The sequence below is a fragment of the Magallana gigas genome, chromosome 3 (assembly GCF_963853765.1).
Source record: "Magallana gigas chromosome 3, xbMagGiga1.1, whole genome shotgun sequence".
Classification (NCBI taxonomy): domain Eukaryota; kingdom Metazoa; phylum Mollusca; class Bivalvia; order Ostreida; family Ostreidae; genus Magallana; species Magallana gigas.
Genome location: NC_088855.1, coordinates 35978110 through 36006033, shown reverse-complemented (window position 1 = coordinate 36006033; position 27924 = coordinate 35978110). Strand labels below are relative to the sequence as shown.

Genomic DNA, 27924 nt, shown 5'->3' with positions numbered 1-27924 from the left:
AGAAACGAAGTGGGTGTGTAGAGGCTTGTGAGGTAATATACAATAAGAAAAGCAATATTTTCGATTTCTTTATTTGTCACATTAATATACATGCTGGAATGCTAATATTGCACCATTTTTACGATAAAATTCGTAAATCTTTGGCAAGTGTTTTGCTGCACCTTTAATACTGCAATCTCTGCCTTTGAAAAAATGCTGCCTTAAAACAACCATATTTTTTAGTTTTATAGTTTCAAATAGGTTCCAACACTCTTCAAGACAATCATGATTGGATTTCTCAAAATATCACACAATATCCACATAAGAACCAATTTTGAAAACAAAGATAATCTTTTCTGGATCTACATGCACTGTTAATTTGTATAAACAGAAAAGGGTTTGGAAAATGATAAAAGATTTGAAGACAAATGGAGGGGAAAAATCCCTTGCAACTACATGTATTAAAAAGAAAAATTGAAATTATATATTTGTTGCTTTTTTGGAAAGAATTGTTTCCCAGTTGAAGCAAAATTCATGACCACAACCATTTCAATAAGTTCTTGATGCCCCATGAAGTCCCTAATAAAAACTTCACAAACAAAATATCTAAGCAAACTTATCTGTACAAAAACAAATATTACATGCAGTTTCCCCCCCAAAACTGTAAAAATATTTACCAATCTTGCTTATGAAAGAATAAGATACCTCCTTTTTGCCATCCACCTTTTAATTGAGGATAATCTCCAAGTCCAATACTACATGTAAATTCTTGGTTTGTTAAAAAAGAGAGGTCTCAAATTGAAGCTCTAGTTTATATGAGTTCATAAGATAAAATACATGTAATACTCCAAGTATATTTGCCAGGTCCCAAAATACATAATTCTAGAACAGATGCATTCTTAGAAAGATGTACACATGCTTTAAATATAAATTTCCTTCTGGAATCAAAACTTATGCATGTATACTTTAATTCATTATAGAAACTTAAAGAGGCTTATATTAGTTGAAATTTCTTTTGAAGAAATAAAATGCTATGAAATTTGTCTTTTATGTGTTGATACAAAACTGATACATGTAGCTTTAAAAAATATATTTAGAATTATCAAAAAAAAAAAAAAAACACCTAAAGGGCAAAACGTCATTTGCTACAAACACCTGAAAAAAAATACAAAAGGAAAATTACCAGCCCATTTTTTATTGACATAAAAATTTTCAAGTACAATTCAACAATGGAGCAAAACTGCTAAAATTTATCTGGAAAAACAATATGGCCCAACAGGAAAACAAAAGTTTTAAACATTTTAATAGTTCATCAAATGTTTTAAAAGTGCACTTATCTATGAAAATGCTGCAAATAAAAAAAAAAGAAATCTTTCCAGAATATATTATTAATTTGAAATATTAGGCTGGGTAACATTTTTTTTTCATACTATATAAAGACTACAGAAAGATACACGAAGTTGACATCAAAATCCTACAGAATATTCAAGAATACTTACAAATAGCCATACATCAAATGATACATGGTTGTAACCATGATATTAATGATAAGAACATCTCTATTAAACATAGGAAACACATGATCATGTAAATTCCAAATTGGTTAAAAAAAAACAAAACAGATGCCGACTGAAAATTTCAGAACAAACGACAAATTCATGATAAAGTCTATGTACATTACAAATTTATGAATCAAGTGTCTTTTAAAAATTTCAAAGAATGCAAATCCACATGTACACAGTACACTCCAAAACAACTAAATTAAACGAGTCACTGAACACATGATGAATGATAGTAAATTATTTCCACATGAACCAATGAGAAGATACAGTGATGCAATGGAAAGGACAGAAAAGGGTTCATTTTAATTCATGGATGAAAAATGTTATGGGTGATCAGTCTACTGTTAACAATGTGCCAATGCATGCCCAGTCTTGTGATGTGGATCCGCGCCCTGTACATCTAGAAAAACATTCCTCCTTAGTTTACTGGCCATTCTCGCTGACTGAATTATTGTCTCCATCCACCAATACAACCTCCTGAAAAAAGCAAAGTAAATGAATTAAGAAATGAATTTCATAATTTTCCTATTGATCAACATATCAAAGGAAACATTGACCGGAAAACTTCATCAATGCAGGTATCAAAGAAATTTTTCGACAAATCAGAAGCGCCAATATCTCGTCAAACTTATAGACATTAAATGATTTTCTCCTCAACAGATTTCCTTTCAATTTCTAGTAAAGTTTATAAGAAATGATAATTCTACTTAATCTTATTTTTTAACTACATCTTTTAATTTGTCAGGACTAAATTTGCAATATAGTTCTTATCACATAGACGTGATAAACCACTCAACCTAAATCAAATTTCCTGTAAACACAAGAGTATGAATATTAAATACATTTTTTTTAAAATAAAAAATTTGTCTGTTAATATATATGCTACTAAAGCCCATTCCCAGCTAGTAAAATTCTGTTTGGTCAGTTAATTCTTTGGGGCAATCTTTGTTGCTTTAATCGCATTATAGCATTTATTATGATCACAAGTTACCATACATGTATATATATGTACTTACCTCTTTGACTTCTATTGTTTCCTCCTCCTGAAGAATAAATAGAAAGAATTTGATTAACAAAAACTTACTGCAAATTCTGTACATAAATTTTTTGTGTAAACAGATGTCTAAAGACAATTCATTATTCTAAAATTTGTAAATTTCAGCCAGCATTAATAATTTATATGTTTGATGTTTTCCAACCCAAATTTTTCATGGTGGGTAGGTACACTGTAGGTAGCTTTTCTTTTTTTTTTTCTTGCACATTAATAATCTGATAAACAAAATATTTTTTCTAGCTGAAAAAACTAAACAAATTAAATATCTATGGATAAACTTTTGGTTTTTTTGAGATATGAACACAAAGATCATGTAATAAAAACATGCAGTTGATAGAAGCATGCATAAGAATTAACACAATTAGTGAGGTTTCCTTCATGATAGTGTGAAGTAACCAACAATCAATAAGCACATGCATGAATGACCATGGGTTTCTTGCGATGGTTTACATAAGTGAATAATGATTCATTGGGATTTATCAAGATCATTTTCATTACCAGTAAAAGGTACACTACCCCTCTAAAAAAAAGTCGCCTTTGCCTTGTTTCAAAACTTAACACAATATCTACAATACATTCAGGAGGATTTTGTTTTGTTTTTTTTGTTTTTTTTCATTTTTGTCTTTAAAATCTGGGTGTTCTCTTTTGGCCCTAATAAAGGTCTAAAAATGGCTCGGTAAATCCCAATACAAAACTGAATATAAACAATGTTGATCATTAATGCTTCTTGAAAACAAAGGAAAGACAGTGGTTTACCGTTTTGTATATGCTGAGGCTGTGTTCCTGCTGAGCATGCTGACAGAGATCCCAGGCAGCAGAGAACTCCGCATTACACGAGGCACACACCAGCTGGGTGGGCTCAGGGGACTCTGGAAAAAAAAACAAGAGGTATGAGAACATCGAACAGTCAAATGCACACAATTTTGAAGCTTGTCTATGGCCTTTTATTTCAAAACAGAAGTTTGTGTATGGCCTTTCATTTAATAACAGAAGTCTACTCTGCAGTATGATGAAAAGACAGAAAAAATAATTACAATGCCATTTTTCAACCACTTTAAAACAATGAAATCATGCATAAGTTGGTTCCTTCATGTGCTTTCTTGTACATAAAAAACAGAGCTGAAGAAAAGTCTTTACATATTTACAAAACTGAAGCACTATGCATTTGATTTTAAGCAACTTTTCTATTTCTTTTTTTGGCTGCAATCAATTTTTAAGGACTTTTCGTTGCCTGCACAAACCCTTATATATATTTCTGACATTTCACTATTACGGGTAATTAGCATCATCCTTTACCTGGAGGTGGGGTACTTTGACATTGACAAGAGATCTTGAGTCGGCACGGCGTCTTCTTGTGTTGAGCCAAGCTGTGTAGGCTACTGAAGGTTGTCTTACATACACCACAAATCAAAACATCTTTAGCAGCTGTTAAAAAGAAAGATACATGTCTCAACCATATCAGAACAACCATACTTCATGATATTACCATTTGTTGTGACATTCATACATAAAAACAGTGTGAAATATATCCAAACACTTCAGATTATAGCTAAAAATTAATCTACATATACTGCAATATTTAATAATAACCTTGCTTTACCTTGTGCAAGCTGAGTGATACTTTTACTGGCTGGCGCACTGGAACTATTACCCGAGGTAAGATTGACCAATGTTCTTTTTATTCCACCCATCCCAGAATCTATTCTCTGCTTTTTTGCTGGGGGACCACTTTGTGTATTGAGAACTCGAGATGCACCACTAAATAAATACAAAACATCTGAACATGAAGAAAAAAATATTAAATAATTAGTGATGGGCCGATTATCGCCGACAATCAAAAGTCGGTCGCTAAATGTCTCCCGATGTCGATGATCGATTAAGATTTTCATAATCGATTATTTTAAAAAAAAAAAATTAAAAAACCGTAATTTACGAAAATTCTTCGTACGACTTGACTTTCTTTCAAACATCAAAACGAAAATAGGTTTAAACAAAATGGCGGCGCCATGTGCAAGCCTCACGGACGAGGCAAATGCCGTAATCAAGATCCAATTAGTATAGCAGGGGAAATAATTAAAAAAGAAGATTACATTGTGAAAATGTTGACTTAAATTCTCATTTTCTTGAATAAAAACCTTTATTCACTTATATTTAACACTGAAGTAGTATGTCATGTGACTCGGTCAGTTGTGAACTTTCTAGTTATGATGTTTAAAAAACAGTTAAAATTGTTTTTGTTTAATGTTTTTGAAATGGGATTTGAACTCCGAATTTCAAATTAATTTGTAATATTTTAAATTGTTTATGTTTATTGTTTGAAGTTGTTCCTAACTTCCTAGTTACTATAAATGGTACAACATTTTTTTTTATTTCCTAGTTTTCGTTTATTCTAACCAGGTGCAGTAAATAAGATTGTATGTGCATAATGATATTTAAATTTTATTAACATATTTGATTTATTTGAATAAATATTTGATAGTTTCAACCAACTGAAACAAGTACATGTATATATATTACTGTATATACAACGCAGGACGCAAGTTTTTGTTCAGAGAATTGTTTTATTCAATTAAACATAATTAAAAAATTTCGATTATTTAATCGATTATACACTTTCAATTATATCCGATAATCGATTATGAAAATTTTCTGATTTCCCATCACTATAAATAATTTAAAACTTGCTGCCTACATTGTGGAATAAATTGGAAAAGGAGTCTTGACATTTTACAAACCCCTGTGGAAAGCAACAGTACACATTTTTCAGCAATCAGCAGTGGAGACTGCGAATCAAACATTAAACAAATGTTCATCCCATCCCATATAGTATGTCTGGATAGGGAGAACATTGTTGCCAGTATTAACCAGCTCCCTTGTCCATCAAAGTTTTAAGCAGACTTCAAAGTATGCGCATGCAGATATTGATAACTTCTTAATGTATAATATGATTATCACCTGTCTAAAATAGATAAACCAAAAGAAAACATTATTTACATATTTATATGTATACCTGGAAGCTTGAGATGTGGACGAAGTCTTGTTTGTTGGTCTGTGTTTTGGCTCAGAGGCAATATTGATATCTGAATATAATAAAGTGAAATTCTGTACTGACAAAAACATGTGAAAAATCAAATGTAAACATTTAGTGAATAAATGCATGAACTGAAACAAACAGATAATAAGACAAAAACAAACATTCGGAGAGTACTGCATTAGTACTTACATCAAATTTGAGAATTGTCTAGCATTACATGTATTTTGAAGGAAACTTTTGACATTGCTATCAATGGGATGGTTATAATAACTTTAAATTAGATCTAAAGCTTATTAACTGAGTATCCCAGATGGCCCAAATCAATGTTTTGTAACGACAGCTTGATTGAACTCAATCACAAAAATTAATGGAATGTACAAATTATTTACTTATACTCATTTTGACGATTTGTAACAGAATTTAAACTGTTGATTGTCATTTGATACAAGACCAATAAGCAAGCTTTGAATCAGTTTTCCAAAACTTTAGAAGAATGTAAATGTGGAACAGAGTCTCAGGTCAAACTGAACGATTACAGGAAGGCAATCAAAGATAAATCTAAATATAATTCACTCCAATTTCACCATTACAGGGCCAATAATGAAGTACAATTTTCAGGTTAAGAGAAATCGTCTGTAACTGAAGTTGTTCATTTGTTATACTAACCTAAAGCTTGACCAGCATATGTCATCCCATCCTCTGCACCACAGGCCCGCCTAGCATCCATCTGACTTCCATACTGAACAAAGGCATAGCCCTTGTGCATAGACAGTCCTGTGACCATTCCATATCTGCTGAATATCTGCTCTACATCTTCTTTAGAGAGCGCAATAGTGTTCAGATTTCCTACAAACACTCTGGATTTTGCAGTGCTAGGATCATTAGTTACACTTCCTACTTGACCGGCCAGACTAGCATTGTAACTGGTTGTATTCATTTGAGGGGTCATGCCCCTCGGTGGGGCTCCTCTATGGGGTCCAGGACCCATCGAATTGGGACCACCGTGTCTGGGAACAGGAGCTCTTGAACGTGGCGGCATCATCCTTGGCATCATATTTGAAACACTACACAATTCTGAATTCATATAAAATAGCAATGTTTATAATGCAGTATGTTGCATGATGTAGAGGCAATGCGGGAGAAATTGTGCACCATGCTTTCCTAAAAAATCTAGTAATTTGTGTATTTGTAAGAAACATTGTAATATCTTCTTTAATCAACACATAAATTTTACTGTCCTGACATTTGCGTTTTGAAGAAAGACAAGCAATTCAATAATTTGTTCAATTTGATCATGCGCATGGCTTTGTTAATCTGGACAATGCTAGTTTTCCCAAAATCATCGTATATAAGTCGTGATGCAAGTAAATTTTAACAAATATACCATAAAATTGTATATATAACAATATCACACAAAGAGAGGCTTACATAGGTTATGTTTTAGACCATGAAATTGGTGCAGCATTCCTACTCCATTTTTCTCGCGGGGAAATGGAGTTCTTCTTAGTTCCGGTTACACTAAAAGACGGTATACACTTATCAGATAGTGGTTTTGTTTATGAAATGATAATTATGATATGATAATTATGAATTGATAATCGGAAATCTATAAGTGCTAGTTCTTAAGTTCGTTTTCGATTTAACAAATATTAAACTTTTCTCTGAATCAAAGGAAAATATTTTATTATCGATGAATATATTTAGGTCGGGATCAAAGTTGCAACATTAATATATAAAGATGTCTTCTAAGAGAAAGCTTCACAAGTGGTCAATCGATTTTTCCGGACATGGAAGGTAAATGTCTGTCTTCTTATGGGCGAATTTGCATTTAGTATTGAACAAAAGGTTGATTACATTTTTTGTTTCATTGGAATGTTGTGTTTTACCGACAAAGTCCTCAGTTAATTATTTAATGATCACCACATTCCTTACTTCTGAGCACCTGAGTACAGGGGAAGGTAAATGAAGAAGTAAATATACATATATATAATTATGTACTGTTATCTATCAACAGTTTACTAAGTAAGCAAACGTATATGAACTTTGCAAGGAAAACAACAGGCCTATTATTTCTCTTGCAAGGGTCATAGCATCTTTGCAAGCCAAGGGTTTCTGATCTGCATCACTTCTTACAAACCCTTGGCATATCATCCTATTAAAAGTTGGGATTTTTTCCCTTGATCTTGATTTGAGTTTTCTGAAACCGTTCAATCAATCAAAAAATGCAAAACATATCTAATTTGATTGACAATATTTTCCTACTGTTTATTCACAAGTGTCTCTAACATGAATAGCTCAAAACACTTATTTTTCTAGTCTTTCTGTTTGAGTCTTCATGATGCATGTTTCATTCGATGGTGCAATAACAAGTACACCAAATCATGTATCAACAGAGGCATGCACTCATAGATTGAAGATTTACTGCTCCCAGTCTTACACCTTTCGAATGAATTCGATCTATATGTAACATTTCACATTATTCCTATTCATTGAATACACTGGGCATTAAAACATTCTTTCAACTTGTCAATATCAATGTTTACGGAGGCTGCCATTTCTGCACCAGGTACATTAAAGTAGGGCATCTTTCATTATTTGGCTGATTTTAAAAATAAAATAGGAGATCATGAGATGAGAATAATCCCGACTTTTGTTAGCATGTTATGCCAAGGGTTTGTGAGGAGCAGTGCAGATCTGAAACCCTTGGCTAGCGAAGATGGGGTCATAGATATTTATTTACTTTGCATATTGTGTGAAATAAACTGCAGCCTCTTGCACTTCTGAGTCTCAGTTTACTCTTTTTAAACACTGTGAAAAATGTCATGGTAAACCACACATATGTTTCATCAAGGTTTGAATCATATCATTCTGCAAAACAAAGTTTATAAAAAATACATTGATACAGAAATGTATTACTTTAGACAGTTTATCATTTTTCCAAAATTCATGGTCCACTAAGATTATTGTACATTTTAAATAATATACATCTTTAGTCTGGCCTTCGTCAGCTATGACTGTTGAGTGTAAACACTGATATTTCAGGTTTACAGATAATACAGCAGTTGTCATATTTTACTCCATTTGTGAGTGTTAACTGGTATAAATTAAGCTAAGTTTATATACATTGATGTAATAACAAATATGAATTCAAACATATGGTTTTAATTATCACAATTTTCTGAACCACTTTCTTTGCCACTTACATTACTGTCAAATCAATAAATAACAGTTCTGGACTTGCCTACACTGTACAAGTGAATTGATTTAACGTAAAATATCAAAACATATTTACACATTTTATAAGACAAATTACAACTAGGACAGTCATATTTGCTAACACAAAATCAATTTTGAAACGAGAAAGTTACACATAACTCATTTTTGTGGCTATGAGGCCATATGTTTAAATTTTAACAAAAGTTATTTCCCTTTAAATTGTCTGCCAAATTGGGTGTCATCATAGATTTATAAACTTGTCACACTAAATTTATTCAGCCTCCACTGGTTTTCTAAAAAGAAAGGTCTTAGGAAGAGGAGTTGGGCAATGGCCTTGACTTTTTAAATCTTTTTAAATATTTAGGGGGTATGGTTTTAAGGGATGCCAGTATTTAGAAGTTTCAATGTATATTCATGATATTAATTGTTTATAAATTCAGATGCATGTGCATGTATTAAGGATTAAATGCCAAATGAATCTAATTAAAATGCATGCATATACCAGTCGAAGCATAAAACTCTGATATTTTTTTTGGGGGGGGGGGGATCTTACTAGGGTAAAATTGTTACCAACCTGTATCATATTTGTTAAATACCAGGGGTACTACATTTTTTTTTTTTAATTTAATCTCAAGAATTTCTAACAGAAAGGCTTGGGTTTCCGACAATGAGTTTGAATTTTTGCTGAAAATCAAACATGGCAAATTTGATAATGGTCTATACAAAACAAACAACTAAAACAATTTGTTTCAGATCAAAATCTGACAGACAGGTCCAAGTCCAAGACATACGGGCCCCTGTTGGTTACACGGAAAGTACAGGCACCATAGTGGAACAAAGCGGGAAAGAAGCGGATCAAAAACTGATAGACAAGGCAAGTATCAGCAAGTCATGTAATTGATAAGTAAAGCAAGTACATTTATCAGCAACTCAAGAAGTCGAGAATCAGTAAATAATAGGCAAGGCAGATATCAGCAAGACAATAATTAGTAACTTATAGGCAAAGCAGGTATCAGCAAGTCAAGTTCACTGTTAGACATGGCAGGTATCAGCAAATCAAGAATTAGTAACTGATAGACTAGACAAGTACAATGTATCAGCAAGTCCAGAATTAGTAATTAATATGCAAGCCAAGTAAATATATCAACAAATCAATGATGAGTAACTGATAGACAAGGCAAGCATCAACTAGTCAATGATTCACAAAGCAAATATGAACAAGTCAATGATGAGTAACTGCTATAGTCACAGCAATTATCATCAGGCCAAGGATAATTAAAGCAATATGAGCTGTATTTTTTAGAATTTTATTTTGCTGCAAAAACCTGCTAGTATGATAAGTCTGCCTGTAACTTAAACTTTTATGATAAATAAGATTTGAAAAAAAATCATTAATATTTGTCAGGAGAAAGATTTCACTTATAAGGAACATATAGCAGGTCAATTTTGGTACAGGACGACAATAATTCAATTTTGCTCCAATTAAAGCTTCTTAATGGCTTTTCCCACAAAACAGAGCTAACAGAAATTTAAAAAACCATGATATTTTTTGTCATTTTAGTAGAAAATAACATTTTCTTCCAAAAAATTTCAACACGAAAATTGCAGCTCATATTGCTTTAACTGGTAGATAAGGCAAGTATCAACAAGTCCAGAATAAGTATAAAATTTAATAGACAAGACGATCATAATCAAGTGAAGGATCAGTAACAGATAGACTAAGCAAGTATCAACAAGTCCAGGATCAGTAATTGATAAACTGGGCAATTATCAATAAGTTAAGGATCAGTAAATGATAGAAAAGTGGTTTTGAAAATAAGTATTGCGGTTGAGTAATTGCCTTTATTCTTTTCTTCTTTCTATAGAGATCATGGGACATAGCTTTGGGGCCTCTAAAACAAATTCCTATGAATTTTTTCATTATGTGGATGGCTGGTAATTCAATATCCATTTTCCCAATCATGATGGTTGGCATGATGTTCTTCAAACCCATACAAGCCTTCATCTCTGTTCAAAACAGTAAGTGACTTAAGTGACTCTACTGAAATAGTCAATCTTGATTATTTGTTTTAACAAGGATTTAGTTTTGGAAGTTTATTAAGTATTCTATATGCATAAGGAATACTTTGAATGAATGGCAATCACAATAAGAAGTCATTACAATTTTTATAAAAAATGCTTTCTAAAAACAAGCTTTAAATGATAGTCATTTATAATCACATTCACAATGTGTTTATATAAAACTTAAAAATCTTTCTTTGTTTTCTAGCATTTGTCATGATAGAAGGATCACAAGCCATTATACAAAAGTTTATTTACATATTTGGCAACTTTGTGTGCTTGATGCTAGCAATGTATAAATGCCAGACCATGGGATTACTTCCTACTCATGCTTCTGATTGGCTGGCCTTTATGGATCCTCAAAAGGTATGCTTGTCACATGACTAATTAACACTTAATTTCTTTTATATTCTTTTTATCCTCTCCCATGTGTATTATGGCTTAGTCATATTAAGTTTGTCATTTCTGTCTTCCGTTCCTTTGTCCTTCTGTCCATTTGTCACACTTTACAGTTACTGGATGAAAAAAAATCCGAATTTTTTTATATTTAGTGAAGTAAAAATATAAACACAGTGCAATGAAAGATTACAAATATTTTTGCACCATACACTGTATTTTTAGCTCACCTGAACCGAAGGTTCAAGTGAGCTTTTCTGATCACCCGTTGTCCGTCGTCCGTCCGTCCGTCTGTCTGTCTGTCCGTCCGTCTGTAAACTTTTCACATTTTCAACTTCTTCTCAAAAACCACTGGGCTAAATTTAACCAAATTTGGTACAAAGCATCCTTATGGAAAGGGGATTATAAATTGTTAAAGTAAAGGGCACAGCCCTTTTCAAAAGGGAGATAATTGCGAAACAGTAAGTATAGGGTGCATGTCTTTAAAAATCTTCTTCTCAAGAACCACTGCACCAGAAATACCAATATTTACACAAAAGATTGTATATATAGTGAAGATTCTAAATTGTAAAAATCGTGACCCTCGGACCAAAACTGGGGCCCCAGGCGGGGTTCAAAGTTTAACCCTTAGGCTGCTACGCGCGACTATTGTCGCGCTGAAATTTGAGGTCCGCCACTGCTACGCGCGACTATTGTCGTTTTTCCGAGAGCGAGTTATCTAAGGTTTCCCCAAGCCTCGCTTTGAACAAAAACACGATGGCTATTGTTAGGAATGAAATTTGATTGGTCAATTGATGTTTTCGTAAGGTTTCTAGAGTATTCCAGAGTTTAAAATAAAGGCTATAGAGCGGTAAACTTCCGAGAAATGTTTTGAATTTGTAGCCAAAATGGCGAACGTAGAATGAAGCGACAAGACAAAAGTTTTGAACTTTTTTCACCGTGATAGCAAAGACGTAAAACTTTTGATGGAATTAATCCTGCTGTACATAACTTAGGAGATGTTGAATTATTGATTTATGTGTCTTTGATGGACTTTGTGCCAAGAAATGACCAAGAATTTGATGCCGATCTCGAGGTAGGCTGGTCGCGTGTTGATCCACCGCCATGGAATATCCCATTCACCAGAGAGGAAAAATTAAACGCTAAAATGGAGGATTACGAACCTTTATCGTTTCTAAATTATTTTTTAATGATATGTTTATGGAAATTCTTGTTTAATTGATCAACATCTTTAACGAGAGACGTGTGCAGTCCGAGAATGTGAATCAGACCAACATTAAAAAACATTGATAAAGTGTTTGATGTATTTCTTTATTTTTCAGTTATTCTGACATATTAATTGTTTACCCGATGTTCAAAAATGATATGAATAAACATGAATCTCACAATGTATGTCTTATTGATATACTAAGGAACTTTTACAGTCATTTGGGTTCTAAATTATGACAATTGAAGAATGCAACAATAAAAGGCATTGATTTTAATTGATTTTCACATTTGAACGTACCTAGATTGATAAATACAAGTTAAATGAGGAAAATGAGCATTGCATTGAAATCTTCAACATTTTCTCTTGCATTTAAATATAACTTTGGTAACTGTAGCATAAATAGTTGCTGAGATATATTATTTTAAAACTCGATGGTCAATTACCATTAATTGTGATTAATTAATTCAGCAGTGGCGGCCATCTTGGCGAAAATTAATGCAGCAGCCTAAGGGTTAACATAGAAATACATAGGAAAATTTTTTAAAAATCTTCTTCTCAAGAACCACTGCACCAGAAATGCCAATATTTACACAAAAGCTTGAATACATAGTGAAGATTCTAAATTGTAAAAATCGTGACCCTCGGACCAAAACTGGGGCCCCAGGCGGGGTTCAAAGTTTAACTTAGAACTACATAGGAAAATGTTTAAAAAATCTTCTTCTCAAGAACCACTGCACCAGAAATGCCAATATTTACACAAAAACTTGTATATATAGTGAAGATTCTAAATTGTAAAAATCGTGACCCTCGGACCAAAACTGGGGCCCCAGGCGGGGTTCAAAGTTTAACATAGAAATACATAGGAAAATTTTTTTTAAATCTTCTTCTCAAGAACTACTGCACCAGAAATGCCAATATTTACACAAAAGCTTGTATATATAGTGAAGATTCTAAATTGTAAAAATCGTGACCCTCGGACCAAAACTGGGGCCCCAGGCGGGGTTCAAAGTTTAACATAGAAATACTTAGGAAAATGTTTAAAAAATCTTCTTATCAAGAACCACTGCACCAGAAATGCCAATATTTACACAAAAGCTTGTATGTATAATGAAGATTCTAAATTGTAGAAATCGTGACCCTCAGACCAAAAATGCAGCCCCAGGCGGGGTTCAAAGTTTAACATAGAACTACATATGAAAAATGTTTAAAAATCTTCTTCTCAAGAACCACTTCACCAAAAATGCCAATACATACACAAAAGGTTGTATATATAGTGAAGATTGTAAAAATCGTGACCCCCGAACAAAAAGTGGGGCCCCAGTAGGGGTTTAGATTTTAACATATATAGGAAAATGTTTTAAAATCTCAAGAACTATAGTGCAACTGTTTGGGATATTACTATGCATACATGTACATCCTTAAATAATTTAGATTCAAAAAATTGTAACTCCCGGACAATTGATGGGCACCAAGAGGGGTTCAAAATTTAAACATTTCAAAAAACATAAAGGAAAAGTTTAAAAATTTTCTTCTCAAGAACTACAATGTTTTAGTTTGTGGAATTTCTATGCATGCATCCTTCGCTTATGTAGATTCCTAATTGATAAAATCGTGACCCCCGGACCAATACTGGGGCCCCAAGATGGGGTCAAAGTTTATTATAGAAATATAAAGGTAACATGTTAAAAAATCTTCTTCTCGAGAACTACAATGCTTCAATTTGTGAGATTACTATCATGCATACAACCTTGGATAATGAAGGTTCGATAGTTTTAAAATAGTGACCCCTGGACTAATACTAGGGACCCAAGATGGGTTTAAAGTTAAATGTAGAAGTACCGGTATATATGGAAAATGTTTAAAAATCTTCTTTTCGAGAACTACAATGCATCAATTTGTCAGATAACTACGTAACACCCTCAAATAGTGTAGATTCGAAATTATAAAAGCCGTGACTCTAATCTAATACTGGGGCCCCAAGAAGTGTTCAAAGTTAAGCATAGAAATATAGAGGGAAAATGTTGAAAAATCTTTTTCTAGGGAACTATAATGCTTCAGCTTGTGAGATAACTATGCAAGCATCCTTAAATAATGTAGATTCCAAATAATTAAAACTTTAGCACTGGACTAATACCGTGGCCCCAAGAGGGGTTCAAAGTTTAACATAGAAAGATATATTGAAAATGTTTTTAAAAAGTTTTTCTCGAGAACTATAATGCTACAGTTTGTGAGATTACTATGCAAGGATCCTCAAATTGTGTAAACTCTAATGTAGTGGAACCAAGAGTTATCTTTCTTGATGTTCTGTACAGTCTTAGAGTTATTCCTCTTGAAGTGGAACTCTTCTACGTTCAGTTTTTCAGGTTGTGTACGTGCAGTCCCACGGCAGCGCTACACATTTTCATTCCTATGTTACTATTTATGTTGTTCAAGCCAACCATAAACCTCGGACCATAACTGGGTCCCCAGAAAAGGGGTTCAATGTTTAAAATAGAAAAAGCATATGCTACGAAATGTAATGTTACAAGGAACTGCTGTTCAGGTGAGCGATGTGGCCCATGGGCCTCTTGATTTTTTACATTTTGCATGCAACAAACTGGAGCTCTATGGTCTATTAACCCAAATTATCAAGATAGAAAAAAATCCTTCAATGCAGAATATGGCAGGTGATAAAAATTGTGCAGTGAATTAAGAGCAATTAAAAAAATAGAATTTGCAAGTTATATTTCGCAATAACACCCGAATTTTGTGTACCTCGGAACTGTATTTGATGTAGTAAAACTATTAAGCTCATTTAAACAATGATGAGCTATGTGGCCCATGGGCCTCTTGATTATTTTTAATTTTTTTTTATTGATAAATGTTTACCGGTTCTCTAGACATGATAATTCTATTTTGCTGTTTATAATTTCAAACTTTTTTATTTTAGAGAATGGAATGGAGTGGAGGTGGATTGTATTATTAAAATGAAGAAAATAACAGGCATAACAGATAACAATTTTTATACCTTGTTAATTGACATTATGAAATTACAGCTGTTGTGTGCAATAAATTTAGGAAAAGGAAATTTGATCAGTGTTTTATGTGTGTATCTAATAAAAAGATCTTTAAATATTTTTGAAACTAGCTGCTTAATCCATTAAATTAACTCCCCTTTGAACAAAAGCGATCCTTGAGAATAGGCATTGGACCTATCTGTATGTGCCATCCTCTTCTTTCTTTTTCTTTCCTTGTCACATGAATGAAATGGCCATGAATAATTTGTAGTGCTCGAATCTTAATGTTGTCTGTCCAAGGAAAAAAAAAGAGAAGGACAATGCTTTTGTCACAACATGCATGCTTTCATTTGTAACCCTGAGTGGAGGGAGACTTGCTAGAAAGTAACAATGACAGCTAAGGTAATTTTTATTAATTTGAAAATCACAAGTGACAAATACCTGCAGCAGGAATCAGAGTTGTGGTTATAAGTGTGGTTATAAGCTGTTTAAATGTGGCTCTTAAAATTGGACTACTGACCATACTTACGTATAAGAAATACATTGTAGCACATGAAGTAATTGTCTATTTTATTAACACCTTCTTTGATTATATGGTAAAAGATCAATAGATGCAGCCTCTATTACTCTGAGCAATAGAAATACATTTTTGCATTGTCCTAAGCAGACTTTTATTTGACTTGAATTTTTCGGCCATAAAGCTCTTTGGGCTTTATAGAATTTGATCACGTGATCAACCCGTACTAGCATTTTTACCCCGTAAATAAAAAGTCAAAGGATGGTTTCCTTAAAATTTTCTGCGGTACCTGCATATTCTTTCAGAATTAAACTATATAAATACATGGAGTTAGGAAGTCTGACGTCAGTTCATGAAGTCTTTTCTATCAATAAAGCCAAGTTTCGATTTCGGTTACAAAATAATCAATGCATTGTCAACCCCAAAACACTATTTTCAGTGTAAACGTTATTTGAATGAAATGAATGAATGTTTAACAATAATAGTTTTGATTATTGTATTGTTTATTACCAAGAACCATACGATTCATAGGTTTAACATATATACATAAGTGAACAAACATATGAAAACAATTTTTAAAAACAGAGACAAAAAAGAAAGACCATCACAATCTTGTATTAGACTGCGTGTGCACACAGCAGTCTGCAAAATTTACATAACAGAAGTAAACAGGATAATGAAGAGTATACTATCAAAACAAAAACTAATTATAATTTTATCGTAATTTTGAGCATTTATATAAGTATTTTCCCAAATTGCACAACATAAGTGCTTATACATTGTACATTTGGGAGAATTTTCAAAGTAGCCATGTCCTTCTTGTATAAACATGTCGGTCAACCTCTGCTTCACTTCATGTAGGAATACATGTTCATTAAATTGTTCTTTACAGTTCCATATATATCCAAAACCTAAATTGTTAATCAATTGTTTTATGTATGAGAGCCAACAATTAGAGGCTAACTGTGTTTCACATTCATTTAACATATCTTGGTATATATTGCTTAAAATACAATTATCACTATTCTTTAACTTTATCCAATATTTCAACATTCTATAATTTCTATCCATCTGCAGTGGTTTACGACCTAATTCAAAATAGTTAAAAGGCCAAGGAATACGTATAATTATTATAGCAATTCGTGGATAAATTATAGTTAATTAAGTTTGTTAAGTTTTGTCAATTTCTGTATTCATGAACACCTGTAGTTAGAAATACTAGTAAGAAGGAAAACACATATTAATTAAACTGGCAGACTAAACATCATTGCACATTCAATATATTTTGGAAATCGTATGTATTTGCAATTCCCCTAAATATAGCTAGATTTATTGACACCAAATTCTATTTAAAAAATTCACTCTCTTATTGTTGGTATTCCAGTGTAGTTCAATGCAGATCAAGAGTTTGTGTATGAAAAAAAAAAACAGAGCTACATGATATTTAATTTCCAATGTGTACTAGAACAAGTTTCCTGGCAGACTGACCATCACAGCCCACGCGGAGGTTTAGGACTGTACAGGTCTGCTGGTAAGGTCTCTCATTTTGCAGTGGTCAAGCGCCATGGTCAGCCGAGGCCACAATGGACGAGTGAGTCAACCCCGCTGAAGCGTACTTGTCATCTCCAGCAATAACCATCAACGACATGGTGATGGTCATTATGCAGCTATTAATATTTATGAAGGTTCAAATTTGTCCAGTTTTGCTTCATGGACCGACTGACAATCCGAAAATAACATTGAAAATGCGAATTGAGATAAACATGTTGTGTAAAGAGGGCGGAATGGTCGAGGCCTTTGTTAGACCATATTTATATCTTTTGGATGAAGCGTTCTGTTTACGATAATGAAATATAGAAAAGAAAATCAAGATTTTAATCTTTTAAAGTATTTGGATTTGTTCTACATTAAATAATAGTTTATGGTCAAAATCATTTGGCCTCCTGTGAGCAATCAACTTTAATGGCACGGGAGAATAGATACATTAATAAACATGCATATCTTTACAAAAAATGATAGGCTATTATCTGTTTAAGAAAACACAGAACTCCCTGTTGACATACACATATATAAGGATAATGCCAAAACAATTACCAGGAAGGTGGACGTCAAATTAACGACATCCTTATACGCTGGAATCTTTTTACCTGCGTTAAAAGGATGTGGTCTGTGATATTTGTTATTGGGGTACTACAAGGCGCTTTTCTATGCCCTGTTGTATTACTACAATAAATTATAGTTTCTCAGTCTTCCAATCTATGAGTGATGGCTTTATTGGTTTTGTTAGTCACTGCATCGACTGCTCGCTGTATTGGACTGTGGTTTGCTAGCGAGGACAGCGGTAGTTCTCAGAAAACTATTGGTCGTTAGGAGTGGATATGGTTGTGGTGTTACTAAGTAGTACATGTAGTAAGGACATTGAAAACGTGATTGAACATGTGTCTTTAAAATTTGTTTTTATTCGAATCTTTTGAGCAAAAGTTTCAAAAAAAGTTCAAATTCATACACTGAGCAATAATATGTTAAAAAAATAAATTGAAACATTAATGATCAAACCAAAAACATACCGCACACGAATAATAAAATAAACAAAGAATATACGCACTGAAATCACGAAACAAAGCGAACAATGCTATTCTCTTTTATAACACAAAAATCATAAAACTTTTTTTTTATTAATCTCAGCCTTTGAAGATAGATATGTCTACGTATTTAGAGGAAGGATAGTAACTCCAAATGTCGCAAAGTCATTGATTATCAAGAATTCTTCATCGAACATTGCTCTTATTAAATTTTGTCAAAAACAATGGGCTATATCTTCCCGAGAGTCACCGTATAATTGAGCCATATAAAGCACACGTACGATCCAATGAAATATTTTGTTTTATTATTTTCTATTTGTAATCAATCACGTCCATTAATGCTCATTAATCTCGCCCGAGTCATAAAAAAGCATGGCTCAATGAAGCGGGTCATGGTGTCACTCAAGCATATAGCACGGCCAATAGTCATTCAAGCGATGCCGAGGTTTTTATATCAGTAGGTGGATGGAAGCCCAGCATTGTGGTCCGGATTAATAATAATTATGATTTTGAAATTTTTTGTTCTTATTGCTTTGGCAGCTGGTAAGTTTTATTACCCATTACCAAATAGTTTTTTTTTTAATTGTTGTTGATTTACTTTTGTTTTAAATAAAGTTTGAAATAAATATACTGTTTAAAATCAATAATAAAGTACTTGAAAGGGATATGCAATAGTATTCTTTCGTTAGTATCTACTTGTATATTGAAAATTGTTTGAAAATGGCCTTTTGATAAACCCAGAGATTTCATTTTCATGTACATGTAAATCAGATATCAATACAAAGCTTACTTTAAATAAATGAAAAAAAAATCTTTTGTTTTAAAGAAGGAAATTACTTTTTTTTGTTCCTAATGAGTACAATATGCTTACTAATTTTATTTTATAGTGGTGGAATCTGGAAGATGTGAGTATCTATCTATTTTTATCTCTCTCTCTCTCACTTTCTCTCTATCGCTCTCCAGAAAACACTAGGAAATAATACACTAGGAAATAAAAGGTTATGATGTCGTAATGTAATAATTAGTCCAATAATAAGTGCTATTGTATTGCCCATTTATTGTCCTTAATGAACTGCTGGTCTGAAATAAAGCTCGATCCCCCTTTTTGTCATTTTATGTATAATTCATAGATGAATCGTGTTCGATTTCTTCGTGATTAAGAATTTCTCCTTTCGGTTAAACATTCATTCTTTCGTAACAAAAGCATATTAATGGTGTAATACTAATACATATGTATGTCATTTACGTACAGAAATAAATTATGAATATCTTGAATAATCTTTTGTAAATAATCTAGATAGATAATGTCTGTTTTGAATCATATTCCATCGTGTGTGTGATGAACATTTCTCCGGAAATAAATCTATAATGAAAATGGCCGAGGTGCAGTTTTCATAGTAAATCTCAAATGCGCCTGGCAACTTTAAGCTAAATGATTTTAAATCATAAATATCATTTACAGGGAAAGGTCGAAGATTCCCCCGTTTTTACGGTCCGAAAATTAGATATATTAACAGACCAAGTAAGTGCATTTTTGTTTTATTCCATTTTATTTTTTGAAAATCCAATTATATCTCCTGTGTTTAGAATCAGTTTTAATACATGTATTCATTCTCGTCGCAGAATCTCTGAACATGCATTTTTAATTTTTCTGTTGCAGTACACATTCCAGTTCGTAAGTAATTATATGTTTCATTTTATTCATATTAGTTAAAATTTGAATTGTAATTCTGCTCCTCTATGCAATGTATTTTGTACAGTTTAAATTTGTTTTCTTTTACATGTACAATTGTTATAATTGTATATATCAATCTCTTCTTTCGAAATATTTTGTTTCAAATCAAAACAGAATATTTCTGATGTGCATGTAAACGTTGTTATAGAGTTGAATGAATTATACGATAAAACTGCGCAAATTGATGCGCGGTACATACCAAAATCGCAAGAAACTATTTTAAAATAATTTTATATAGCGATCGCCCAATTCTTTTTTCTATCTTATTTTGTCTATTCATGATGATTTGTGCTTTTTTCAAATTGACTGGTATTCTATATGAACTTTTTTTTTATTAATTAGAAACCCAATTTCATTAAATGAAACAAAATAATTTCGTAAAATATAAATACAATGTATATAATATATTTTGTTCAGCAGATTGTCTTGAAATGGAAATCACTTTTCTTTTGCAATCTAGGTATTGATATGTATGTCCGGAGAATACCTAACCACAAAGTGCTCAGATATATTGACAGAATGATGGCCAATAATATCACGATGAATCGTAAAGCGCACATAAATTAAATGAACCCTCCATACACATGTGCTTCCTACGCCCGCTTGTCGATTTATAACATTGACCCAATTCTTTCAAAAATCCTGTACCATACTGATTATTTATAAAGCAGTATATGTCGGTACTTACCGTTTACTGTATATTCCATAACCAACAGTACTTTGGTCCTTAATAAAGAAAAAAGAAAATTGACAGATATATGTCCAATGCATGAAATTTGTTCATTAATTCTTTTCTTGTATTTTTGCAGCTTACCCGGTAACACGTGTACATACAAGTAAGTGATTAAAAAACTGTTCTCATCGCATTATAAATATTGATGCAATTCCATGTCCCCTTTCGGAAATTGAACATTTACATACAAAAGTTAAATTTAATTTATAGATTCAAAGGGTCAGTTTTATTTATTTGTTTGATATATAAATGTCATATATAAAAGTCTTCATGCCTTTTTTTCCACTTCCAGAGTTTGTTGATCGTCACAGTGAGTGTTTCTTAATTTTAGAAGTTTTCTTAATTTTACCGAATTTGTAGTTATTTTCTTTATAAGAAAAATCACTAAATCAATTTTTCGTTTCTGTCTGTAACAAGTCAATGTTCTGAGTATTCTTTATTAAATTGTGACTTTACGTGCAAAGTTTACTACATGTAATTGCAGAATTAAAGAAACCGCTCATTAAATTAGATGTATGCATACAATATCCATTTTTCGCCTAATTATAAAGTCTATTTTATTTTTTTTTTTATTTTTTAAGTTCCTGTTTACAAGAAGATTCATGTACCCATAGTTAAAAAGATTCCAGTAATCCGAACGGTGATTGTCCGCGAAAAAATTCCAAAACCATGTGAGTTGGGACACTCAAAATACACATACCTAGATAATCTTAAAACAGTTTTCTGAAAGTTGTTACTAAAGCGTGAAAATTTAATTTAAATGACATCAAATGTTAACTAACTAATGACATGTACATCAAATTCAATATTCACCAGATCCAGTTCCAAAAGAAATTATCAGAACAATCACAAAGAAAGGTATGCTCTCTCTCTCTCTCTCTCTCTCTCTCTCTCTCTCTCTCTCTCTCTCTCTCTCTCTCTCTGTATACTAGTTCGCATTAAAACCTAAAGTATTTTTGTTTCCGTTTTACAGTTGAAGTTCCTGTTATAAAACATGGTGAGTATGGTGAAACTCAAATCTTTATACACAAAAAACTTTAATTGGATTACATTTGAGCCTTTTCTTTAAACAAATTCTTTCCTTGAGTATGAATATCCCATTTTTTGTCTTTTGCTGTCTTTAAGTTCCGGTCCCTCGTCACGTTCCGGTTATATACGAGGTCCCCGTCGACAGGCCGTTTCCTGTAGAGAAAAAAGTCATAGTTGAAAAACCAGTTCCGGTCACCAAAGAAGGTACAGCAAGACGCAAACCAAAAGCTCCTACACATAGTTACATTTAAAAACAATTTTCAGCAGCATGTAGATGTAAATATTGAGTTATCTGATATTTTTTTAGTGCCTGTCCCTGCACCTTTTCCCGTTTTTCCGAAAGAAAAAGGTATTCAAATTTTCTATTTTTTTATGATTTTTAAAACCTCTATAAAACTTTACACTAAAATTGACTTGATATATAACGTACAATTTTTAAAAAATTGATATAGATAGATTCATTTGCGACACTGTTTATTTGTACAATGTTGATTGTCTTGCTTACAGTTGGAAAACCAGCTGATGGTGGTACCGTCGTCGTAGGTAAGCGATCATATTTAATTATACAAAATATCATTTTTTCCTTTCAATATATATATGAAATATATCAAGAGATATTTTTACAACATTATAAACTAATGCCAGAAAATTCAATTTCCTGTAGATGCTGGAAAAGGTGGCGGAAAGTTCAATGATTTTGGGATTCCCCTTGGTGGAAAAAACGTTGATGTTGGAATTGACCCGGGTATAGGCAAAGATATCGGAGATAGATTTGCCGGTAAAGATATCGGCGGTGGAATAGATCCAGGATTTAACAGACCAATTGGCGGAGGAATTGACCCCGGTTTCGGTCGCCCGATCGGAGGAGGCAATATTGACCCTGGCTTTAACCGGCCAATTGGCGGCGGCGGAGGAATTATTGACCCTGGCTTTAACAGACCAATTGGCGGAGGTGGCAGTATTGACCCCGGTATTAACCGACCTATCGGAGGAGGTAATTTTGACCCCGGATTTAACCGACCAATTGGAGGAGGTGGAGGTCTTATTGACCCTGGCTTTAACAGACCAATTGGCGGAGGTGGCAGTATTGACCCCGGTTTTAACCGACCTATCGGAGGAGGCAATTTTGACCCCGGCTTTAACCGACCAATTGGAGGAGGAGGCGGTAATGTTGACCCTGGTTTCAACAGACCTATTGGCGGTGGAGGCGATATTGATCCCGGTTTCACGTTTCCAATAGGTGGAGGAATCGATCCAGGTTTTAACCGACCAATTGGAGGAGGTGGCGGTAATGTTGACCCTGGTTTCAACAGACCTATTGGCGGTGGAGGCAATATTGATCCCGGTTTCACTTTTCCAATAGGTGGAGGAATCGATCCAGGTTTTAACCGACCAATTGGTGGAGGTGGCAACATAGATCAAGGTTTTACCAGACCAATTGGCGGAGGCAACAACATTGATCCGGGTTTCACCTTTCCAATTGGTGGAGGAACCGACCCAGGTTTTAGTCGTCCTATCGGTGGAGGAGGAATCGATGTAGACTTCAATCGCCCAGCAGGCGGAATAGATTCCGGGTTTAACCGTCCAGTTGGCGGGATTGATGCAGGGTTTGGGCTAGGAGGAGGACTTGACGCTGGCTTCAGTCGACCCAACATCGCCATTGACCCTCCAGCTGTAATCGATCCTGGGTTTAACGGCGGAGGAATTAACGCGGGTCTTAACGGCCCTATCTCAGTTGACCCATTGATTGACACCGGAAATAACGTGGATAATTCCATAGGAGGACCTGGTTTAGGGGGACCTGGTTTCGGAGGACCTGGTTTAGGAAGTCCTGATTTCGGGGGGCCTGGTTTTGGGATCGGTGGAGCCGTAAACCCCGGATTCGTCGGTGGTGGGGCTGGACTAGGATTAGACTCAAATTTTGATCGTTTTGATAATTCTCTGGGAGGATTTGAACTCAATGGAAACGGTTTTCCTGATTCTGGTTTCGGAGATTTGTCGTCGTTCGACGCCAGACTGAACGCTATCGCACAAGGACAGGGTGGTTTGGTCTCATCGGGGGGAGCCATCGGACAGGGAATTTCAGGTATTTTACTTAAAGATATTTGTTTTTAATTTATGTGATATCATTATTTACACTACATTACACAAACCCTGTAATTTCCACAGTTACAAATTGACAGCGTCATTGGGGTTTAAAAGTGGCAATGAGCTTGATTATTTTTCAGCTACAGATTTAGGATTACCCTCTGGAGATTTGGGATTGGCTGGAGGTAAGGGCCATTTTCTCAGCACCCATGTACACATGTTTACAATAATATGCATGTGCATTAACTTTCTGTTTTCTGTCGGCGTCTGTGATTTTTTTTTATCAAAGAAGCGACATACTGTGTACAGGAAAATATTCGCCCCCGTTCTATTTTCGCCCCTTTCGCCCTCTTTGTCAAAGGGCGATTTTAAGACTGGGCGAATTCCAATGTTCCAAGTTTTCCCTTTAGTACACAAGCGTGTCTGAGCGAATTTAAGACGGGGCGAAACCGTTAGCCTGGGTTGAAGGGCGAAAATAACACGGGGTGAAAATAACCCTGTATACAGTAGTATCATAATACCTTGGTTTAGGTTAACTGAAAATTGTCTATCGTCCGACATTTGATTCATATTCATAAGGAATCTATACAATTGCATATTAAGATTTGTCATTTTCATCCGTGATTGACAGAATGAAAGTGAATATGAACGAGATTAAAATCCATTCAACGACTGTGTTATTTCGCAAAGACAGTTTTCGCGATAAATCTTTTAATGCAGTATATGTGCACATTTTCATATGAAGGTGGAGCGACCACAAATACTTGCTATGGAGAGATACTCTATCGATGGATCTCGTCGTTCACAGACGTTTTGCGGATTTTGTACAAGAATATATTTTACTATTTGGAATAGATATTTTTAACACAATAACGAAAAACGTAAGGAAAACAAGCACACTGGTATATATATTCGATATTCCTTTGATCGACTAATACTTGTAATCTCTAAATGATTCACAGGAATTTCCATGTAAAATTCAAAATCCCCTAAACAAGCTTACATATGTATATATACGTGTACTAGTATTAGTCCCCACTTTTCCTCTATGATAAAGTAACCCCTCGACCCCCCCCCCCCCCCCTTAACATACATGTATTGTAACCTATCTGTTCCCAGTTGCTTGTAAAATTTGAGCTGTTTCTTGGTTTTGGTCCCTCTTTTCCCCAAGGATCATAGTACAATCAAACTTAAAAGTTCTGCACAGCCATTATACATGTACATGTAGTTTCAAAAGCTCTTAGATAAGGATATAAAATAAGTTTTTTTTCTTCTAAAATCAATTTTTTGTTATGTTTGTCACAATCATGACTACTTTCTGGCCCTGTAACCAAAGCACCTTATAATAAGAGGCGCCGATTAATTTTATCAGAAAATCTCATTTCAGCATTTGGCACGGGCAAGCTAAAAAAACGGGAATTATATTTCATGCGTTTATATTTACTATTATTTACAGGTAGGTTTGGTCTGGATGGAATAGACGCTGGAGACAGGTTTGGAAGAGAAAGATTTGGTGGCCTGCGTAAGTTTAACATTCATAATTTTTAATAAAAAAATAACGAATCATTTTCAATTTGAACATTTTTTTTTTTTACTTTTTGGGGCTTTATTATTTTCATTTACAAGTACATTATATACAACATTTTTTGAATATGACTAACGTTAGAATATGAAATGTCATACACATGTGTCTTAATTCTCTTTTGTAGTTGATTCCAATGTAGATCTATCAAGTACGTGTGTTTCTAATTTCTGTTCATTAAATACCCCTATTAATGATAGTAAAAAAAAAGGTGTTTTAAAGCCAGTTTAACGTATTTCATGTTATTCTCTTTAATGGGGTCAAGATTAAGACGTGGATTCAGATTTCAATAAACCCATTCATGCATTTTATTTTTCATATACAATTTTTTTTTCAGCTAATTTGGTAGGTGGAGGAGTCCCTGGCGAAGCAGGTAACTATTCTATAAATAGCATTGTTATACTTTCATGTTAAATACTGAAATCTGATTGGTTAAGACGCAGTTAATAATATTTACTATTACCCTCAGCGTTAGCAACGCACTTGGCAACGGGTAACATTAAAAAATGTTACATGAGCGAAAGTTATGCGCGTACGGTTCGCTGTAGAATTCACGTTATTCCTATATAAAAGCAGTAAAATTTTCTTAAAAATTTTAAAAAAGACATTCAGTATAACAAAATAAATAGTGCCTGTTTGGGAGGATAACAGTTGAAATTGACACCCCTCGAAAACCATTGTCAACCTCCGCTTCGCGTCGGTTGACAATGGTTTTCTCGGGGTGTCAATTCAACTGTTACCCTCCCAAACAGGCACTATTTATATAATATTAAATACCAATCGCAATTCTCGTCAACATATTTCAGTGGCTCTCCAGTCAATACGTAGTCATACAGATCTTCATTTCATTGCATTACATGTATAAACATTACGTCATTTACTGGTACATGTAATCATGACAGACACGGATCTTGATGATAAACTTAGGCACACATATATCTTAAATAGAAATCGCCTTCCCTCATTTTACATTTGATATATTTCTAATACGAACAATTTATGAATTTTAAGGTTCTAAACTGGCCACGAAGGGTTAAATAGATCTACTGTTTTTATGTGATCAGAAAAGCATTATATCTGCTTTTGATTTCTAGCGATAGCCCCTGCCGCTTTTACCGGTTCATTTAGTGACAATGGACAGACTTTGAGAACAATATGTAAGTAAAAGTAACTTGACACAGTCAGATTTGAACATTACAGTTGTAAAGTTTTTGTTATTAGCTTAACATTAACATTGCATGCTCTCAGAGACGGCAAGACTGATAATAACACAGAGATAAATTTACATGTACTAATCATTGGCACCGTTTTTGATAACTGACTTTAAAATACATAACAGATGCATAATACATGTAATACAAAGGTTGTTGCTACAATTATTTATATGAAAGATGGGGATTTCCCTCACACTACTTGACAAATCTGAAAAAGTTTTTTGATTTGAGGAGTTTAAACAAAATGTTTAACGGCAACAACTAATGAAACTATTTATGCATGCATGTAAATGTTTTTCATCTAAACCAGAAGCCCAGTTCAAGAAGTAAAAAAAGCCTTGCTTTACAAAAATACTGAGCCATTATAATAATGTATTAATTCACAATATTCATGTTATAATTTTTTTTTTTAATTTTAAGTATTATTCGAATTTAATACAAAATATTTTTTTAAGGCTTTAAAACAGTAAACTAATTTAATGTACGATTTTAAAACACGAAGCTATGATTTTGCCTCATGTACATAATATTTATGTTTACTTCTACTCAAAATTGACCAATTTAACGTTCATTCTTTTTTTTACCAGAATGGTGGAACACAAGAGGGCGTGTTTAGAGAGAGGTGAAGGCCGCCTGATGGGTGCCATACCCTGCTGACAGCTTCCAGTACATTTACTCCTTTGGTCCTTTGTTGATTGCTATTAAATTTATTTTATATACTTACGGTTTCTGTGATATTGATAAGTGATACAATGTCAGTGTGAATCACTTTAAATCTGATTCCATCGAACAACTATGTGTTGCAACATTAAATTGGTGGAGTGGATCGAAGTTCTACTTTTTAATCAGATTGTACTATTAATACAATAATATGAAAGTACTGTAGTCGTTAGGGGATAGTCTCAAAATATGATATCAATTTGTTCAATACATGTA

The 27924-nt window shown here is 33.5% G+C and overlaps 3 protein-coding genes across 3 annotated transcripts; 2 read left to right on the top strand and 1 right to left on the bottom strand.

Annotated features, from left to right (window-relative positions):
- Window positions 1-53: 53 nt before the first annotated feature.
- On the bottom strand, window positions 54-7201 carry LOC105341528 (heterogeneous nuclear ribonucleoprotein C-like 3). The gene is made up of 8 exons (XM_034480005.2): window positions 7058-7201; window positions 6296-6703; window positions 5606-5675; window positions 4196-4353; window positions 3892-4020; window positions 3352-3464; window positions 2558-2584; window positions 54-2018 (listed from the first exon to the last, which is right to left on the bottom strand). Exons 2-8 carry the CDS (start codon window positions 6681-6683, stop codon window positions 1965-1967), a joined length of 939 nt encoding a protein of 312 aa, XP_034335896.2. The 5' UTR covers window positions 6684-6703; window positions 7058-7201; the 3' UTR covers window positions 54-1964.
- Window positions 7202-7333: 132 nt separating this feature from the next.
- LOC105341529 (ER membrane protein complex subunit 4) lies at window positions 7334-15579 on the top strand. The gene is made up of 5 exons (XM_011448096.4): window positions 7334-7423; window positions 9599-9719; window positions 10711-10864; window positions 11115-11272; window positions 15442-15579. Exons 1-5 carry the CDS (start codon window positions 7368-7370, stop codon window positions 15475-15477), a joined length of 525 nt encoding a protein of 174 aa, XP_011446398.1. The 5' UTR covers window positions 7334-7367; the 3' UTR covers window positions 15478-15579.
- A 5303-nt stretch (window positions 15580-20882) lies between these two features.
- Window positions 20883-27707, top strand: LOC105341527 (uncharacterized). Its single transcript, XM_066077867.1, has 16 exons — window positions 20883-20889; window positions 21152-21178; window positions 21368-21385; window positions 21657-21746; window positions 21892-21933; window positions 22049-22072; window positions 22201-22308; window positions 22412-22453; window positions 22612-22647; window positions 22769-24190; window positions 24333-24377; window positions 25649-25714; window positions 25902-25925; window positions 26112-26147; window positions 26869-26931; window positions 27576-27707. Coding segments are annotated over exons 1-16 (2052 nt in total). The 3' UTR covers window positions 27578-27707.
- Window positions 27708-27924: the final 217 nt, after the last annotated feature.